This window comes from Parasteatoda tepidariorum, chromosome 9 (genome assembly GCF_043381705.1).
Source record: "Parasteatoda tepidariorum isolate YZ-2023 chromosome 9, CAS_Ptep_4.0, whole genome shotgun sequence".
NCBI classification, from domain to species: Eukaryota; Metazoa; Arthropoda; class Arachnida; order Araneae; family Theridiidae; genus Parasteatoda; species Parasteatoda tepidariorum.
In genome coordinates this window covers 61,245,079-61,266,506 of record NC_092212.1, presented here as the reverse complement: position 1 = coordinate 61,266,506, position 21,428 = coordinate 61,245,079, and the positions used below count along the sequence as shown (strand labels likewise).

The window sequence follows — 21,428 nt, the reverse complement described above, 5'->3', positions numbered from 1 at the left end:
TTATGAATATACAGCGTGAATATAAAAATTTTTTGTTTTTATATAGATATAAATTTTTGCGATTTACTCAAAAAACAACAACAATTGATAAACACTATTTCTGAAATACATTTTTATTGTCCTCTCAGCGGCACCAGGACAATACACCCCCCCCCTTGAGTATTGCTTTGACTGCATCATGTTGTATGCAAGTATTTTTCTTTAATTGCCATAATAAATAAAAATGCTTGCTACTCACTTAAAATGAACGAGTGAAAATAACTCACTTTGAGTGCTATTTAACTAGTTCATCTAGAAAAAAAGTGGCCTTCTCGTCTTGAGTTAAAATCACTCTAGTGTAAGAGTTAAAGGGAAATAGCTTACGTTTGAGTGAAAAAATGTTTACTCAAACTGGAGTGATTTTAACTCCTGTTTCAGCGATTTTTAGCACTATTTGAGTGGATAGTTTTCATTCAAACTTGTGCGATTTTCACTCGAGTTTGAGTGATTATATGTATTACTTGATTGAGTTCTTTCAACTTGAATTTGTGTATATTTCAATTATTTTTTTTTCATAATTAGCATCTTTTAAGTGAATATATTTTATTAAAACTGTTCAATGTGGACCTTTATTCCTATGGGTAGGTAAATTCCAATTCAATTAAGATTGTAAGCTGATTGAAATTTAACCCTTAGCAATACGATGTCACCTCTAAGACGCCATCAACAATCACCACTCTAAAGTTAAAAATTTTTATACCTTAAAAATTAGTAACCATTTTATTTTAAGAATTTTAAAAATTGTTTAAAAAGACTGTCGTGTATTAATTCTCCTATCCTAGGACCACAAAATCTTCTGAGGAATTTATTCTATTGTTACATGCCATTTAGTCATTGTTACCCTAGGACAAAATTTTAGATGAAAATGTCTGGTGCCAGCTAAAGTTATTAAATACACGTTTAAATTTTTTAAATCAGCATTTATCTAAACAAGAATAAAGAGGGAAAATTTAAATTTTGCTTCCACAATAAATATCAAAATAAAATGTTCCGGGAATTAAAGAATACTTGAGAAGAGATGGAAAACAATGTCGTTTAGGCGCATTAAGCATTCATTAGTCTTAAAAACCAATTCATTTTTTTTTATTCCATTTATATTCGTTTTCGATCCGGCATTGAAAGGTTGTCCTTAATGAGGGTGAATACATTCTTGATTTAAAAGAAAATCTAGATAACAAATACCAAATGCTCCGAAACGATATTACTTTCCAGTCCACCTAATACACGTCAGTACTTTTCATTTATGGACCACTTTTTGTGGCTGAGCATAAGTGGGTTAAAAGGACTCTAATGGTATACATGAATCAAACCATTATTAGCAAATATTGATATTTATAATTTTATTTCTATTCTTTCTAGATGAAACCAATCATGCAGTTTCAATTGAAAACATTTTCAATCATAGTTATAATGGTCTTGTCCGGGTCTTTCAAAAAATTGGAATGTTGGGGCACCTCATTCGTAGATGTCATATACGAAGACGTCAATGCATTAAATGCAACATGCACTGGTTTAGACTCTTGTGAACTACCAAGAGATCCTGATTCTCTCGAGCACTGCAGCTGTGACAGATTCTGCAGTTTGTTAGGAACATGCTGCATAGACTCTAGATATAGAAACAGATATTCTAAACCATTGAAGAACATCGATTGTTTTCACATCCCTACTAGAAAAGACAAACACCGTTATATACCTATGATAAAAAGTTGTGATCCGGATTTGAAAACTGGTATATTTACCGAGATGTTTTGCAAAAGTAATGGCGAATTATTAAGCGATCCCTTTTTGAAAATACCCGTTACTGATCCAATAACTGGTATTTCATATAAAAACTACTATTGCTTTGCCTGCAACGAAAACTATGGTACAGAAGAGCCAATACCATGGAATATAGAATTAGCCACTAAAATCGATAAATCATCAGCAACGAAAAAAAAGTCTAAAGCGCGTATTCCAAGGAAGGTAGGAATTAACGAAAGTTCAGATTCATCAGTACCAACCCTGCAGTACGACGCATCCTGGCGGGCGCGGGTTCTGAAAGTTACCAATTCATCATCTGTTCCGAGTCTGAGTTACGATTATACCCGAAGAACTTGGATTATGAACCCCAATCAAGAGAATGCAACCGACGTCAAATTTCGTGCATCTTTTCCTGAACAGTTAAAAAACATTACACCCATTTGCTACTATATGGTTTCCCCAATTATTTCGGAATGTGCATCGGATTGGACAGATGACAATGCGAAAAAGAGATGCATGGCTTACATGGCTGTGATTTCAATCCGAAGAAACTACTACCATAATCCACATTGCGCCATTTGCAATTATGAGAGTATGGATGACCTGAATTGTTTTGTACATTTAAAAACTTTCAATCGCCCAAGGTGGCAGTCCGAAGTTTTATTACTTAGATTATTTTCTCTCCAAGACAAAGCAATAAAAACTTGTGCAGACTTTATGGGGTATGATCATTTTGAAAAGAAGTGCAGAAGGGTATATAGATCAAAGAGGCGTATTTGAACCATAAATACAGGGTGTTCTCCAACTACCGCATTTAATCAGCACCTCCTGCATCAGAATGCCTCCACACGGCATTTAATAAGTAGTCTGCGGAGATTATTTATAAAGTGAACCAGTTGTGTGGATGAACCCAAATTCTATTTTAAAAGTAATTGATAGCAATTTATCAAATAATATTAGTATTGAGTCTGTAGTGGTTGACATGTCAATAAGACAAATCAATCATATTCCCAAATAAAAAAATTTCAGTCAAATATTTGCTACCATTTTCTAATTCTAAATAGATTTTCTATACAAAAGCTCTTTCGTTAGCTAGTTTACCTTCATAGTGGTCTGATCAGACTATCTGTAAAAAACAGTGTGGAGGCTTTCAGATATAGAATCAGCGTTGGTATAATGCGCAAGGTGACTGAGCCACCGTCTCCTGTAACTGAAAGTCTCTACTTTATGTAATTGGTCCGATCAGACCATTATGAAGATAGACAAGTTTATGATAGAGCCATTTAATTTAAAATGTAATAAAAATAAGGAAGTGGTAACAAATATATGTCTAAAAATTTGTTCAATTTTTGAATATGATTGGTTTGTCTTATTTACTTGTCAACCTCTACAGATTCAATACTTAAATATCTATGATACATTTCTCTCAATTGCTCAATTAAAAGAATTTGGATTCATGAGCACAACTGATTCACTTTTTAAATAGTCTGCGCAGACTACTCATAAAAACCGTGTCGTGGCTCTCTGATGTAATAGGTAATGATTGAGCTTAGCAAAATATGAAAGTTTACTAGGGATACAGTACCTTAATGTCCCAGGTATAATGTTAAGGGATCTATTTTAAAAATACCTTATTGCTATATAAACATTCAAAAACATATGATTGTGATCCGTTCGAAACTACTTAATAAGGATTTATCTGTTCAAGGAACCGTGATTGTGAGCTATATGAAACCACCTGATTATAATGTATCTATTCGAAAAAACATGATTGTGATTTGTTCGAAACTACCTGATCTTGATGTATCCATTCTCAAACCGATGTTTGTGATCTGTTCGAAGCCATTTGATTGTGATGTATCCATTCGCAAACCTATGTTTGTGATCTGTTCGAAACCACTTGATTGTGATGTATCGATTCGCAATCCCATGTTTGTGATCTGTTCGAAACCATTTGATTGTGTTGTATCCATTCGCAAACCCATGTTTGCGATTTGTTCGACACCATTTGATTTTCATGTATCTATTCGCAAACCCACAAAACCGGAAAATTTTATTTCCACATTTAAAGTGGTAGCGAAATTCATGTCATTCCGCCAAACTTTTTGAATTATAATAATAATTATAAATGAGTTTGACCACCACTACATATAAATGATTACAACAAATATATAAGATCAAATTATTACTTAAGCATACCTGCCAACTTTTAATCCCTTCCATTATTATTTTTCCCAGTGGTATTGAAAGGAAACGAAAACTTCAATTTTAAGCAAACAAATACGTTGTATTTGAGAAACTTATGTTGACAACCAGGATAGTAACGCATATTAATATATGTGCTTGATTTTTGTAAGAATAGTGGTGATCATTATCATTTAAAAATTAAGATTATAAAAGAAAAAAATAGTATATAATTACTACCACTTTAAATATAAAATCTTCCGGAAAATCCGGAAGAGTTGGCAGGTATGCTTAAGATAGCGAATTTTAACCTGATTAAAATATAAATATATTTTTGAGGAAGATAGTTTTTCGGTAATTGTTTTACTACCACTTGGAAAATCTATCCTCGAAAAGAGTGAGTGTTGGCAGGTATACATACCTGCCAACTCTTCCGGATTTTCCGGAAGATTTTATTTTCATTTTTAAAGTGGTAGCAATACTCGGGCTATTCTGATTAACTTTTTGAATTATAATGATAATTATAAACGAGTTTGACCACCGCTACATATAAATAATTACAATAAATATATGAAAGCATAATAAACCTTTGCGCAAGCGAATTTCAACGGGATCAAAATATAAATATATTTTTGAGTCAGATTGTTTTTCGGTAATTGTTTTACAACCACTTGGAAAATCTATTCTGGAAAAGAATGAATGTTGGCAGGTATGTGTTTAATCAGAGAAAGAACATTCTTGTTCTGCGCCAACTAATTAGCATATTTGAGGTCACCTGCTCGAACCATTAAGATGGAGTAGATCGTGAAGATCCAATCATTAGAGCATAAATTATTCAGGGAGGTCCGTTTTTTTGGCGCATTGTACGTAACATCACTGATATATTGAAAATCTTGTAGAAGACTTTTGTTTATATCAAATGCAAAATTATTTTTGTCTCCAACTGTAACGCAACTGCTCCGGACATGCCGAAATAATTTAAAAAACGATAAATAACTACAAAGTAAATTTTGCAAATATTTGATTATTTTTGGCTTGTTGGCAAAATTTTAAAAGCATACCTGCCAACTCTTCCGGAAGATTTTATTTTCATATTTAAAGTGGTAGCAATACTCATGTTTTTCCAATTAACTTTTTGAGTTATAATGATAATTATAAATGAGTTTGACCACCAATACATATAAATAATTACAATAAATATATAAAAGCATAATAATCCCTGCACAAGCGAATTTCATCAGGATCATAATATAAATATATTTTTGAGTCAGATTGTTTCTCGTTTAATGTTTTGCAACCATTCTGAAAATCCATTCTCGGAAAGAGTGAAAGTTGGCAGGTATGTAAAAGGTATAGCATGACATAAGTACTATAAAGTGGCGAATTATATAAGCCTACGAATTATTTAGAAATAGTGGTAGATAAAAATGTGCTAAATTGAATTTATTAAACCAAGAATCAGAATTGATAAACTACTACATTAAAATATATATTTGCTGTCCGGAGCAAGTTGGCATCTCTGGTAACGTTATCAAAATTGACTTTAAATAAAAATATTATTAAAATTTAATGGTAGTCAGAAGTTCCCATCTAAAAATAAAGTGCAGTTTTTTACAAAACTGAAGTAATTTTATAGTTTTTCTAGAGTTAACTGCAGATTTTCTGTAGTGCAATCTTAACTTTAAAAACACTGCAGTTATTTTACAGCTAATGTGAAGTAATTTTTCAGTAATTTATTTTGAAAAAACTTTTAGCTATTGTCTACAAAATTACTGCAGTTTAATTGAGGTCACTTTAAAATCATAAATTTCGAAGAAACTGAAACTTTAAATCCGTGGTTATTCTGCAGTAAATTTGAAGTAATTATGCACTCATTGTTTCAGAAGTATACTTTCTGATGAATCTGCAGAAAAACTGCAGTTACTTTGCATTGTTGTAAAATTGAAAGAGTTTGATATTTTCAATCTTGTTTTCCTGGTTGGTATATCAACATTTTACAATGCTTATGGCTTTTTTTTTCTTGATAATAAATTAATTTCTTATAAGTAGGTAACAATTCTAAACATATGTATTGATAACGGAAATAACGTACACTATCTATATTCTTAAAAGATAATATTCATAAAATACATACTTGATTTAGTTGTAATTATTTATAATTCAGAAGCGTCAATAACTTTTAAGTAAGATTTTGACACAATTTAATTGTTTCAAAATATGCCTAAAATTAGGTATTTAAATATTTCTATATTTTAGTAAATTTATTACTAATTTTATTTTTATTAATTTTTATTATATATTTCTTTTTGACTTAAGAAAACTATGTTTGCGCAAAGTTTATGGTAAAAACAATATTAAGGTAAAGGCAAGTAGTTAATGTTAATTTCTTTATTTGAATTCGTACTAAGCTAGGATTATTGCAGAACAAAAATTATACTTATTTTTTCTATTCAAAACAAATATTTAGTTTGGATTTTAAACAAATTTATATCAAAGGAGTTTGCAAAATTGAATTTGAAAAGGGATAATTAATCCAGATTTTTTAGTTTTAAACCTCTCCTTCAAAACTTTATTAATTTTACTCTGTTTCAGAAGTTTGTCTTAAATAAATTTAGGCAATTTAAAACAATATACCTTTTTTAATTACTTGAAAATAAAGCTTTATAAATTAAGCAAATAATGTTGTTTGAAAAAAAAAATAACTCATAGTATTTTCAATTGAACCTAAATGAGCATAATATTTATAAAACTGCGTACGTTAAAAATTCGTTTAGACCTCCTTGCTTTTAAAAATTAAACTTAAAAGAAAAATAACAAAACTTAGGGGAAGAAAACTTAAATCTACATTGCTAGGAATTTTTCATAAAAAACACTCTTAAGTAATAATTCATTTAATTGTCATTTTACCGTATACAATCAAAACAATTGGATAACCATAAACTGATAATATTCAAACAGTTAACTCAGAGTAATTTTATTAACTGTATTTTCACCTTATTTGATTTAAAGAACAAAAACTTTATCCTTGCCAACAAGACCCAACTCATGAAACTATTTAGTTCTTTGCAGCTGTCTTGACATAGGGCTATAGCCGAGAGGGTTGATTGGTCAATCTCACGCCTGATATGAAGCGAGTTCGAATCCCAAGATACCATGCGTCGACATATTAACAACGAAAACTTACAAGAGTATTGTACTTCCTAATTAGATAATTAAATTGAGAATAGATTAAGATAAAAAAATATTTCTATCAACAACTTTTTTCAAAAGGAATTTTTTTTAAGCAAAAACTATAGTATTTTCTTTCGCTCACGATAGATGGCACCTCTAAATACAGACATTTTGTATATTAACAGTAAGAATTTTGTCTCCAAACTGCATTTTTTCTGTAGATTTTCTGCAGTTTATTTTTAGCTGGGTTATTTTGTACCTGCAATAAATATTTATTGTGAAGCACATGTGCTTTATATATTTCTACTTTCTAGAAAAAAAAAAGAAACATTTTTTTAAACCCAATTGGGCTTAAATGGCTTTTTAAAAGGACAGTTTATTTTTTTAACCCATTGTTGACCAAGTTATTTGTTGCTTTGGAAAGATCTAACGCGTATATCAGATGATTGTTTTGAAAAGCGAAAAAATAAATATTCCTGATAGTATAAATATAAACACATAGCTGCTGACTTGTACGGCTGTTTAGAAAAACTTTTCTTACTGCTCAATCTTCAAATTAAAGACGTATTAGATCTTGAAATTAAAGTTTTTTTAAAAAAAATGCATACTACGGCAAATCAGTAATTAAAAAATATGTAGATATGATTGATTTGTTAACTTATTCATCTCTTAAATGTTCAAGCTTTATAAAATATTTCAAACTTCAGCTGTTGTTTTACTACCACTTTGTATAATCTTTTTCAGTGACCGTTGGCAAGTACGTAAACAGTTGCTAAAAGGAATTTTACACCTATGATAAAGTACTTTAATATATTTGGATTTTTTTGTAAAAATTTTGAAAAAAATTTATCATACTTTCATAGACTTATAACTATAGGTTTAATTTAATTATATATAGTGGTGATAAAAATCATGTTAAATTAAATAAATAGTAAGTATAAATTTTAATACAATATTAGATACCTAAAAACATATACACTCTTCTAAAACGCTTTATTCCTCTTGGTAGGTAAATTCCGATGCCACCTCTGAGCAAAGCCTCCACACGGTTTTTTGTAGGTAGTCTGAACAGACCACTATGAAGGTAATTCATTAGGGGAAGAACCATTTAATATGAAATCTATTAAAAATTAGAAAGTGGTAGCAAATATATGTCTTAAAATTTTTTTAATTTTTGAAAATGATAGGTCTGTCTTATTTACTTGTCAATCTCTACAGATTCAATTCTCAAATAAATATGATGAATTTCTCTCAAGTACTTTTAAAATATTTCACCATTCATTTGCGCTTCGGCGAATTATTATTTATTCCCACTCAGATGAATTAGTTAGAGGTCCTGGCAGGACTGATGCTAAGATAACCACCACATATGAGTATGAGAATGAGTACTTTTAAAATAGAATTTGGGTTCATGCGCGCAAGTGGTTTCCTTTCTTAATAATCTGCGCAGACTACTTATAAGAAACCGTGTGGAGGCTTTCCGATGTAGGAGGTGATATTGACTCTGAGACACCATCAACACTCACCACTCTAAAGTTAAAAAATTTTTACGCCTTAATAGCCGTTTTATTTTAAGAATTTTAAAAATTATATAAAAAGACTGTTGTGTGTCCCTTTTAGCAACCTTTCTGAAAATAACGTTTCCTCATGCTGATACAATTCTGAACAACTCCAAATTCAAACAAACACAACTATAGAACACACAAGCTGCTCATTTTATTTTTTTTTGTTTCCTTTTTAGTTATTCAAGCAAAGTGCTTGAAACATTCATAAGAGCAACTCCACTTCCTGCTTACCTCAATGCTCAAATAAAACAGTGATAAAATTCGAGATGAATGGGATAGGGGTCGCTTCGCAACCCAGGTGCCCAACAAAATCAAAACACTAGGACTAGTTATAAAAAAAATTAAGAAAAGTCTCTTCTCCCAGGACCACAGAATCTTCTGTGGAATTTATTCTACTTTTACATGCCATTTAGTCATCGTTGCCCTAGGGCAAAATTTTAGATTAAGAGGTCTGGTGCCCACTAATGAGGGCAGGCACCTCATCGAACACTAGATCGTCGTCGTGTGTTAAGTGTGCATATATTAGTTCCAACAGCAAAGTAATTGGAATATAAAGGGTTATTAAATATATGTTTAATTTATTTAAATCAGCATTTATCTAAACAAGAATAAAGAGTGAACATTTAAATTTTGCTTCCACAATAAATATCAAAATAAAATTTTCCGGGAAATAAAGAAAACTTGAGAAGAGTTGGAAAACAATGTTGTTTCGGCGCATTAAGTATTCATTAGTCTTAAATACCAATTAATTTTTTTTGATCCATTTATAGTCATTCTCGATCCGGCATTGAAAGGTTGTTGCTAAAGAGGGTGAAAACATTCTTGATTTAAAAGAAAATCTTGAGAACAAATATCAAATGCATCGAAATGACGTTACTTTCCAGTCCACCTAACACATGTCGGTACATTTCATTTATAGACAACTTTTTGTGGCTGAGCATAAATGGGTTGAAAGGACTCTAGGTGTATACATGGATCAAACCATTATTAACAGATATTGATATTTATAATTTTATTTCTATTCTTTCTAGATGAAACCAATCATGCAGTTTCAATTGAAAGCATTTTCAATCATAGTTCTGATGATCTTGTCCGGGTTTTTCAAAAAATTGGAATGTTGGGGCAACTCAATCATAGATGTCATATACGAAGACATCGCTGCATTAAATGCAACATGCAGTGGTTTAGACTCTTGTGAACTACCAAGAGATCCTGATTCTCTCGAGCACTGCAGCTGTGACAGATTCTGCAGTTTGTTGGGAACATGCTGCATAGACTCTAGATATAGAAACAGATATCCTGAACCTTTGAAAAACATCGAATGTTTCTACATCTCTGGTAGAAAAATACGCCGTTATATACCTATGATAAGAAGTTGTGATCCGGATGTGGAAACTGATGACGCTACCGAGGCACTTTGCAATAGCGATGGCGAAGAATCAAGTGATCCCTTTTTGAAAATACCCGTTACTGATCCAATAACAGGTATTTCATATAAGAACTATTATTGCTTTGCCTGCAACGAAAACTACGGTGCAGAAGAGCCAATATCATGGAATATAGAATTAGCCGTTAAAGCCGATGAATCATCAATAGCGATGCTTACTGAAATGCGTAGGAAGACTAGAATTAAAGGAGGTTTAGGTTCATCAACACCAAACCTGCAATACGACGAATCCAGGAGGATATGGGTTCTGAAATTTAATAATTCATCATCTGTTCCGAGTCTGAGTTACGATAACACCCGAAATACTTGGGTTATGGACCCTAATCAAGAGAATGCAACCGACGTCGAATTTACTACATTTCTTCCGGAACAGTTAAAAACCGTTACTCCCATTTGCTACAATACGATTTTCCCGATTATTTCGGAATGTGCATCGGATTGGACAGATGACTATTGGAAAGAGAGGTGTATGGCTTATATGGCTGTGATTTCCATAGAAAGAAAAGATAGCTTTTTTTCTAACTACTATCATAATCCACATTGTGCCATTTGCAATTATGAGAGTATGGATGGCCTGAACTGTTACGTAGAGGAAAATGGTGTCGGTACGATACTATGGGAATCCGAAGTCTTATTACTTAGATTATTTTCTCTCGAAGACAAAACAACAAAAACTTGTGCAGACTTTATGGTGTATGATTATTTTGGAAAGAAGTGCAGAAGGGTGTATAGAGCAAAGAGGCGTACTTAAATCATAAATACAGGGTGTTCTCTAACAATCGCATTTAATTATCTCCTCCTACATCAGAAGGACACCACACGGGATATTATAAGTAGTCTGCGCAGAATATTTAAAAAATGAACCAGTTGCGCGCATGAACCCAAGTTCTATTAGTAATTGAAAGCAGTTTATCATCTGAGTCTGTAGTGGTTGACATGTCAATAAGATAAACCAATCATATTGGCAAATTAAAGAAATTTTTATTACTACCACTTTTTAATTTTTAATAGATTTTCTATTAAAAGGCCCTTTCGTAAACTAGTTTATCTTCATAGTGGTCTAATCGGACTACCTATGAAAAGCTGTTTGGAGGCTTTCAGATATTTGAGCCAACGTCTCCTATAATTGAAAGAAAACAAGTTTATTCTATTGATAAATAATGTTTTTTTTTACTCTGAACGGTTGAAAAAGATTGAATTGTTGTCTAAAGTGTTCTAATCACATTTAATAAATATCAATATCACAACGCATTGTGATTTTAAACATACTTTATATCTTTACTTCCTGAAAAAAAAAGATGTAAAATCAGAATAAAAAGTACTTGTTACACTGGTAACAAGTACTGCACTTACTGTCACTCATGAATGATTTGTGCAGTGCATTTATTTTTAGTTATATAGTCACCTACAAACATAATCCAATTATTAAAATTTTGCATGTGGCATTATCATCAGACACAAAGCTTAAATAGAAATTTGAGTGCATTAGCTAGTAATTTCGATTGCAAGATTCTAGGTTAGCAGACCAAAAGCAAGCAAATAAGAACTTAGTAAAATAAGATTTTTTTTCAAAATAAATATCTACTAGATTTTATTGTCTGATTGTCTACTAGATATTATTGTTTGGAAAACAAAGCTGTTTTTCTTTTAATTGACACCTTACTCTTGCGAAATCTATTAGCTTGATTTGATGTCTGGTCATCTAATTTCACCTGCTGCAAATCAAGTAGATTAGAGATTCTGCGTAATAAATATAGTTTTCAATATTCATATACCAAAATATCTTTCCAATATCTTTGTTAAATTTGTTCTAAAAAAGTTTTTTTCTTTTAAAAATATTCCGATTATAAACTTTAATAAACATTTTTTTCCTCAAACAAAAAAGTAGCAGACGACAAAATACCTTGAAATAGTAAGATGCAAACGATTTGAATGAAATAAAACACGTGATTATGTATTTTTAAGTCGCATCTAATGAGACTTTTCCTTCAAATTATTCTTTTTTCTTGAAAACCGGAAGTGATTACATAGATGGGAATGGCACAACTAACAAAGATTCAATTTACTCAAATTATTAGCATAATCATCGTAATAGCTCTTTAAAAACATATCTTTTTGCAGCCTTGGAAGTAAACTATCTAATGTTTTATAATTAAGACTAAAAAAAGTACCCTGTCCGGTTTTAGCTGTTCTATCATTGCTGTTTCTCTTCAGGTACATTACATTTACGATTTGAGTCGCATTGTGAACAATGGAATATTGAGCGAACTGTTCTAAAAAAAAGTAGGAAAGATAAAGGACAACTGTATGGATACATCTTAATGCCAATTTCGCTAATCAAAGTAAGTTAAAAATTCTTTTACTTAATTCTTTTTTTAGAATAATAATCAACTTCAAGGGATTAAAAAAAAGTTTGGAATATTTATTTAAAAGGCTTTTATCACCGGTAACACATGGGAATAAATGTTTTGTTGCATTTCTACAAATAATTGAATACCTAATTCGTTTGTTTTGCGCCTAATGCTACAGACTTTTTCAAATGATATTTTTATTCTATTTTCTGTCCAAAAGATCGAGATAAAAATTATACACAACAGAGGGTAGCATAAATGGTGTGGCAAACTTTTAGGAGAGTTAAAGGGCATCATCGTGCATGGATTCCTAGGCAATTTTAATCCGGATAATGTGTCCTCTTGAAATTTGTTGTAACATTTAAGAGAAAATCGCGCTAATTAATCGAATATATTTATATATAACGTTTTTGAATTTGTAAAATTTGACAAAAATATACTAAAAACGTCATATAATTGAAAAGAAAACTGTTGCCGAGAGAATTGCCGATTTCTGATTTAAAAACAGCGATTTGAATATATCCGAGATCCTTTAAAAAATTGCCGACTTGTGATTTAAAAACAGCGATTTGAACATATCCGATACCCTTTAAAAAATGGCCAATTTCTGATTTAAAAACAGCGATTTGGATATATCCGAGATCCTTTAAAAAAATTGTATTCCATAAAAAAAAAATACTTGTTCCAGAGTGTAATTAATTGAACAATTAACCATGAACAATATCAATTTTTCACCCAATATAAATTAATAGCTAATGTATTACCAATTCTCGATAATGTTCAATTACAAATAAAAGATAAAGTGTTTATAATTGACGAATTATATATTGACGTTCTTTTATTGACAAGAACACTTAAGGATAATAAAATAAACATGTCTTAATCTTTGCATCAACTCTACAAGTTGATGAAAGATAAAATAAATATTTTTTTCATATTTTTTGCAATTGATATAAACTTTAAGAGTGAAAAAGTATAGAATGCTTATGTTTACATCTATTAATGATTTTAATCAATTTATTAATTCTACACTCATATATTAATAATTTAATTTAACATTTTCTAATATATATATTATAAACTCTAGGTTTTTGTTAATCATAATTTTTTTATCTTAAAAATATATCACTTAAATAGAGTGTAAAGTTCTACAAACAGCGATACTAGGGCAAAAATAAGCATCAATTCCGCAAAGAGGAATAAGACTAAAAACATAATCACATTTATCATTTTAGAATAACTATAAACTTTGTTGAAAAAATCATATCGGAAGTAATACTTAGAATTCTATTAATTATCAATTTATATATAAGCAATTTATATAATCATGATTAATAGCAAATATTGTGAATTGGACACTATTGTGAATTGGATTAATTGAAAATTAAAGTATATGCTTTCCTCCTTTTTTTTCGCTCAATCTTTATGTCTTAAGTATGTTTGTGAAGACATAACTCACAAAATGTTTAGGGGTTTATTCATTTGACTCTAACTACCTTGCTCACATCCATTTTCGGGCTCATCCAAGGTAACTAACAAATTAAACGCGCTTCAGTATTGCAGTAAGAACGTGCCATAAGAGATCACTTTATTTATGAATCTGTTTTCATATTTTTCATTCATCTGGCAATCTTATTGCGAAAATATTTTAAATCATTCTTGAAAGATTGCGGTAAGCGTAAGTTCATTTTAATTCGTTCCTCACTATATAGATTTCCCTTCGTGTTTTGTTCTGTAATTTCTTTATATATTTTTTTTGTTGTTGTTGTGTGGGAAGAGTAACTTTTGACCATGTCAACCTTCATCTATGAAAAGGTACACCGACATAGAGTCGCGTTAACATGTCTTATATACTAGTGAATTGTAGTGGTAGATACGCTACAGTACTCCCCCACCAGAGTTATATCTGTGATTGAATTCGATGAATGGATACCACTAGTTGAATCATTGCTGCTTTTGTGCGAAGTCGGGAGAGCTGTATTAAGATCACCGTACTTTTTGAGTGCTGAATGTGAGAGGTGTATTAACTTCACGGTCATAGTCGCTCATGTGTCGCCTTTATCAGTCGAGTGTATGCGTTGTACGTTGTGTGTGATTGAAACTGAGCAGCAACAGCGCTAAGAGGTGGATGATGTTGCAGTCACAAGTAGCAAGTCAACTGTTCAATGTGGACCATCCAACGAAGTAGGCGTATTCAGATCGAAGTGGGCGTTCCTGCCCAGGTAGGCGTGTTCACACCCCGTCCGGGTCACCAATGCGGAAAGAGTAGTTACAGACCATGTCAACCGTCATCTATGAAAAGGTACCCCGACATAGAGTCGAGTTAACATATCTTATATACTAGTGAATTGTAGTGGTAGATACGCTACAGTTGCTTGTTATGTTTTATTTCGTATATATTTTTTACTTAATGTGTTCTATTTTCGTTTCAATTTTTTGAGTGCTCCTCACACTGTTGTGTCGATATAGGAGCTATTGTGTTGATTGCTTTGACTTTATTGACACAATATTAGAAAGCACTCCTTTTTGCTGATATAATCGGGTGAGCTGATGAAGAGATTATATCTTATTTATATTATATTTTGTTTTTCAGATTTTTATTAATTTTTATTTTTTAATTTCTTTAAGGTAAATAAAAAATATTTTTTTAAATACTTTTAAAAATAATTTTAATAATTTTTCTCCTCTTGTCATTATTTTTTATTATTTTCCATATATTCTCAATATATTTACTAAGTTTCAGTTAAATTAGTTTAGAGTTATAAAATGTTTAAGTATTTCTTGAAAAATATGAAAAAATGTATTAGTAAAGAAGTGTTTCTAACCCCTGCACATGTCCATTATTTAAAAATATAATTTGTGGGCAAAGACAAGTTGTAAAGGTAAGTACAAAATTCAAATGCATAACTAATTATCGTTTATCTATTTGTTTGCAATTAGTAATTAAAATAAAATAAACAATTTTAATAAAATATTCATTACATCAAGAATAAATAAGAATCAATTGATTTTTCATTTAATCTTTTATTGCATTTACGTAAATAAATCTTGCCTGATTCGGGTGTAGTGATTTTAAAGATGAAATTTTTTTTGCTCTTAAAGCTACAGATTTTTTAAAGGTTTTTTTAGTTTATTTTTTGTTGAAACGTGCTATTTTAAAGAACGTTATACATAACAGTGGAAAGCGCATAAATGTTGTGACAAACTTCAAGGGATGCTAGGACATATCTTCAGGATTAAAAATGCAAAAAATCCATATCTGGAGATGTCGTTCTTGGCTAGGCTTCTTCCTTATTATGATCCTCTTCAAAAGCCCACAAAGGTACAGTTCATAATAGAGTAGTGTCCTCAGCAGCGTATGACGACGTTTCCGGGAGTATATTTCATATGTAATTTTAATCCTGATAATGTGAGAATTTCTACCAATCCCAGCAATAGCTGGTCGATACGAATTCCGCATCCGGCTTGCACCGCATACAGTGCTGACGTGAAATATCCTCAGTGGTAGACGGATTATGGATTAAAGTCCCCTTGCCATCAGGCTAACCGTAGGAGGTTTCCATGGTTTTCCTCTCCATATACCGCAAATGAGGGTTAGTTCCATCAAAAAGTTCTCCGTGATGGCAAGTTCCTCCCATTACTTGCTCCAGGAGTTCTCTGGTCTTCTGAGTTGAGCTCAAGATTACAAGGGTACAGAGTTGAACATTAGTAGTCGTAAACCCAAAAAAAGGGTCGACTGTTCAATGACGGTTATAAAATCATGCGTCCCACTGTTATATATAACGCTTTTAAATTTGTACGTTAAAAAAAAGGCTAAAAGTGTCATTACCGAAAACTTAAACATGGTGAGAGAAACCGATGGCAGATTTGAAATCTGCGATAAGAAAATATCTAAGATTTGTATTAAAAAAATCACATGCAACAGAAATAAAAATAAATTGCTTCCCACTGTAATTAACGGATAAATTGTACTACCAACGCAGCAAAATAACTCAGTTATCTGTTATTTTATATGATTTTTTTTTATATGAAGCTCGCTAGAAGATAGAAGATTAATTTTGTTAAGATATTGCTATCCTTAATTTGCTATTAGTTTTCACTTCACTATGTCAGTACTGTTAATAACGTAGGTAAGGCTCTATTTCGAAGGCTCTGTATAGTTGCATGAAATGATGCTTTTTTGAGAATAATGTGTCACTTTCATAACTGATGTGAACTAAGAACTCATGACTGTTAGCGTAAGTTTAGTCTGTCTTTAGCCAGAGCACTCTATGTTTATTCTGAAAATCACGCAAAACGTCGATATTGAGAAATGCCACTATTTTGAAAAATGAAAAGAATCTGTGGTTAAATTTTTAATATTTAAAAACTTACTTCAATGCTGCATTATCTGGACTTATTAAAATTTATGAGCTATTTAATTTCATAATTTTAATCTGTCATGTCACTAAATGTCACCGAATTGGCGGTTTTTAAAAAAGCAAAATTACCTTTAAATTTTTTTAGCTATTTTTCCAATCTAAAGTCAATTCTTTACAGTAAGATGACATAAACAGTTTAAAATTGTAGCTTTGCTTCAAGTGCAAGCCGCTTACACTGTATCTCTTTCATTTTATTTGATGACAGGTTTTCGAAAAAGCATGTTAATTGAATAATCCGGTTGTTTGCAAACAGTCACAATCAGTTTGCAATGTGTCGGGCTAATTAAAAAAAGTTTACAATACTTTCTAACCAGCCAGCCTTCCTGCTCTCAAATTAATAAATATATCAGTCATTGATCGATCAGCTTAATTTATTTTAGCCAATTTGCAATTAGATCATGCAGAGAAGTTAAGGTTTACTATAAATGGCTTTATTAAATTTATAAGGAAATAAAATTGAAAAAAATTCAATCTGATTGAGTTTTACTTCAAATATTTTTTAATTAGCTTTAAGACATATAGATTTTATAAGTCTAAAAATAATCTAGAAAATTGGGGAATACGCTTTTCAATCAGCCAAATGAATGAGAAAATGCATCATGGAATTCCTTATGGGCTCGGCAATCTAGAAAGTGTTCGGGAAATTCTCTAATTTTATTACTTTTTTGCGCTTTTCATTCTTATTAAGCAGCATTTGAAAGCATCTTTAAAAAGCACAATACAATTCAAGGATGTTTAAAAATTATACAAGTATGCAAAATTGCTCAATTATTTACAACAATTATTGTATCTGTTAGCAATTTGTTGATAAAATCGGTAATAAATTTATGTTCTCACATTTATTTTTCAAATTTAGCTTTTGAGTTCTGGTTTAAAAAAGGGCCCTCACAAACAAAAGAAAATTTTATGTGTTTTACTGAACAAATAGCTCCATTTATTAATACAATCTAAAATCATTGCATGCAAATACTTTTTCATTGATTATTAGTGGTCTATTTATCCCCGTTGACCATTCATTGCAACTTTCCCCAACTTGTTAATATCAACAGAAAAACGAAAAGAATAGAAAAAAGACTCGTGCAAAAGTATTTTTACTAGAATTAACATAAATTCACTAACACTCGTTAGACTCCTTAAAATAGGAAGAAAAAATTATAGAATTTGGTTATTTCACATTTTTGAAATAACCAAATTCTCGTCAGCCAGAATTTGTTTTTGAAATACTAAAATTCTGGTCAGCCAGAACTTGTTTCTGAAATACTAAAGTATTTAATTTTAGTATTTCAAAAACAAATTCTGGCTGACAAAGCCAGAATTTGTTTTTGAAATACTAAAATTCTTGTCAGCCAGAATTTGTATTTGAAATAACCAAATTCTTGTCAGCCAGAATTTGTTTTTTAAATAACCAAATTCTTGTCAGCCAGAATTTGTTTTTGAAATAACCAAATTCTTCTAACACAACTTGGAAAAATAAATGATAGAATGATTTTTTGTTATCATCAATCACATGTTTTTAAATTTCTACTGCCAACCTGTGTTAACATTTCATCAATTCAGGCATTTACAGCTCAGATATGTTGGCCACTTCTTCAGGGGCACCATATCAGGTGGGCCAACGTTTCTTCATAGTAAGGACAGATAGTGCAGTGAATGAAAGAACATCTATGCCTTGTCCGGGATTCAAACCCAGAACCTCTCCGACGCAAGGCCAGTTCCCTAAACCCGCAACTGTCTGATCGGATCATCGATCACAATTTACACACATGAGAGCCACGATGGCTCAGAGAATAGAGCGTTCGCCTTCCAATGAGGTGAACCGGTAGCAATGAGTGGTCCATACGATTGCAGTTCAGTTGACTGCAGAACACACAATGATGGAGATTTAACACCATGCCCCCAATGATATACCATTGGGACCCAAATTTAGAAATTAGTAAAACTACCACGGAACTGTGCAAAAAAAGCCATGGCGAATTATTAAACGATCCCTTTTGGAATATACCCATTACTGATTCTGAAACAGGTATTTCGTATAAGAACTACTACGGCTATACTTGCAATGAAAACTTTGGCGATGAAGAGCCAGTGTTATGGAACTTGATTATGGAAAGCTACTATAGCAGAGTTATAACAGACATGTTACCAGATCTTTATTTTGATAAAGCCAGATGGTAATGGATCATTGACCACAACCAACCAAATGCAATAGATTTATCGTTGTATGCACAAATTCTAGAAGAAATTAAAAATTATATACCATACTGTTATACGGTCAGAATGTTATCAGAATGTGCTTCAAATTGGACTGATGACAAAATGTTACACTACACGATGGGAAAACTCCATTTTGCATTCATTCATTAAATCTTTTCAAAATAATTAATAAATTTCAATCATTAGATATTTTCAAATTAAATCATGGTTTTTTGCTGATAAAAATTTTTTACAATTGCCCATGAAATTTCTTCATTAATTTCGGGGTTCCAATCAAAGAGGTTGATCACGGGTTCAAATTATTAAAAAGACTTTTTTAAAGTTTCTCCGATTTCCTAAAAATGATTCAATTTGATCGATTTCTAAAGCGTAAAGTTGCCGCCACAGAAAGTGAATTTTGATAGAGGCTTTTGCTGTCAAAGGGTTATTAATTATCCATCTTCTGTATTATTTTTTAGATCAAACCACCCATGGAGCTTAAACGGCAAATATTTCCGACCTATGTTCTATTGATGCTGTGTGGGCCCTTTGTGATTCTCGATGGTTTGAGCAACCCTATCCTGGATGTGACCTACAACGATCTCGAAACTATAAATGCAACATGTAAGGGTTATTCTTGTGCAGATGAAGAATTTGACGAGTACAGCTGCAACTNCATGGAGCTTAAACGACAAATATTTCCGACCTATGTTCTATTGATGCTGTGTGGGCCTTTTATGATTCTCGATGGTTTGAGCAACCCTATCCTGGATGTGACCTACAGCGATCTCGAAACTATAAATGCAACATGTAAGGGTTATTCTTGTGCAGATGAAGAATTTGACGAGTACAGCTGCAACTGTGATAGTCCTTGCAGTCTTCTAGGAAATTGCTTTGTAGACTCTCCAAACAAGAATAAATATCCTAAGCAATTAAAGCACGTCGATTGCAGAACATACAATGATGGAGATATATACTATGTCCCCATGATATACGATTGTGACCCAGATTTAGAAAGTGATAAAACCACCACGGAATTGTGCAAAAGCAATGGCGAATTATTAAACGATCCCTTTTTGAATATACCCGTTACTGATACTGAAACAGGTATTTCGTATAAGAACTACTACTGCTATGCTTGCAATGAAAACTATGGCGATGAAGAGCCAGTGTTATGGAACTTGATTATAGAAAGTTACTATAGAAGAGTCATAACAGACACGTTACCAGATCTTTATTTTGATAAAGCCAGATGGTTATGGATCATGGACCACAACAAACCAAATGCAACAGATGTATCGTTGTATACTCAAATTCCTGAAGAAATTAAAGATTATATACCATACTGTTATACGGTTAGAATGATATCAGAATGTGCTTCAAATTGGACTGATGACAACGTGAGGAGTAAGTGCCTAGGGTACATGGCTCTTGCGAGAATAAAAATCAATGGTAGTTCTTCTATTGTGTATTATCGAAATCCTCACTGCGCCATTTGCAATTATCAGACCATTGATGACATGGTTTGCAACTCAGAGTTTGATGATAATCGGGTGGTTAATGACTTCTTTTATGGATCTTTCTCTCTTCGTGACAAAAAAAGTAAATTTCAAGATATTTGGGTTTTTGATTATTTAGTTCGAGATACCAGAAAGGTGCGAAGAACAAAAAAGAAAACGAAGAGTTAAATTATGGCCGATAAATTTTTATCATCGTACATTTAATAATTCATTGAAAACTGGAAATTTGAATATTAACTTTGGAATGCCCGAGCAGCAACTAAGGTTAAAAACAGTTGCGTACACTTTTTAAAACCCTTTAATACATTAACATTATAATTCATAAAATGTTCGAATTGACCAGTTGCCAACTACAGCTTTTTTTAGTTACATAAAATTTTAATTCTGCATCTTAAATAATAACTGCTTTTAAGATCAAACCGTCAAGTTGAGAACTTTTGTAAAAACTGTAAAAGTTTTTTCAAACCACCTTTTAACGAGTAATAAGATCATCATTGTTAGAGATGTTATTCAGGACTGAAAATTTCTAAAAAGTACATTTAAAACATGTAACATGTAACATTAACATGTAACATTAAAACTTTACTATTGTATTAAAGAACAAATATATTTACTGTTAACATTATTATGAAATTAAAAATGTTATTATTTTATTATTCCAGTGTCGAACCTATATTCAACGTGTTTGTTTCCTCATTATGTATTATGGAGAGAGCGTTTCTTTAGATATAAATTAATGTAATTTAGGATATATATATATATATCAGCCAGAACTTGTTTTTGAAATACTAAAATTC

The 21,428-nt window shown here is 31.4% G+C and overlaps 1 protein-coding gene across 5 annotated transcripts in view; it reads left to right on the top strand.

Annotated features, from left to right (window-relative positions):
* Window positions 1-21,428, top strand: part of LOC122272811 (uncharacterized) — a 72,212-nt gene that overhangs the window by 39,840 nt on the left and 10,944 nt on the right. For 2 of the 5 annotated variants that reach the window (XM_071186004.1, XM_043044234.2), the window contains one exon: window positions 12,361-12,488. In XM_071186004.1, coding sequence (XP_071042105.1) covers window positions 12,468-12,488 — 21 coding nt within the window. In that variant the 5' untranslated portion in view covers window positions 12,361-12,467. Of the gene's footprint in view, window positions 1-1,398; window positions 4,285-9,730; window positions 11,513-12,360; window positions 12,489-21,428 lie in introns of those variants that run through there. The other 3 variants (XM_071186002.1, XM_071186003.1, XM_043044195.2) reach the window with 3 other exon arrangements.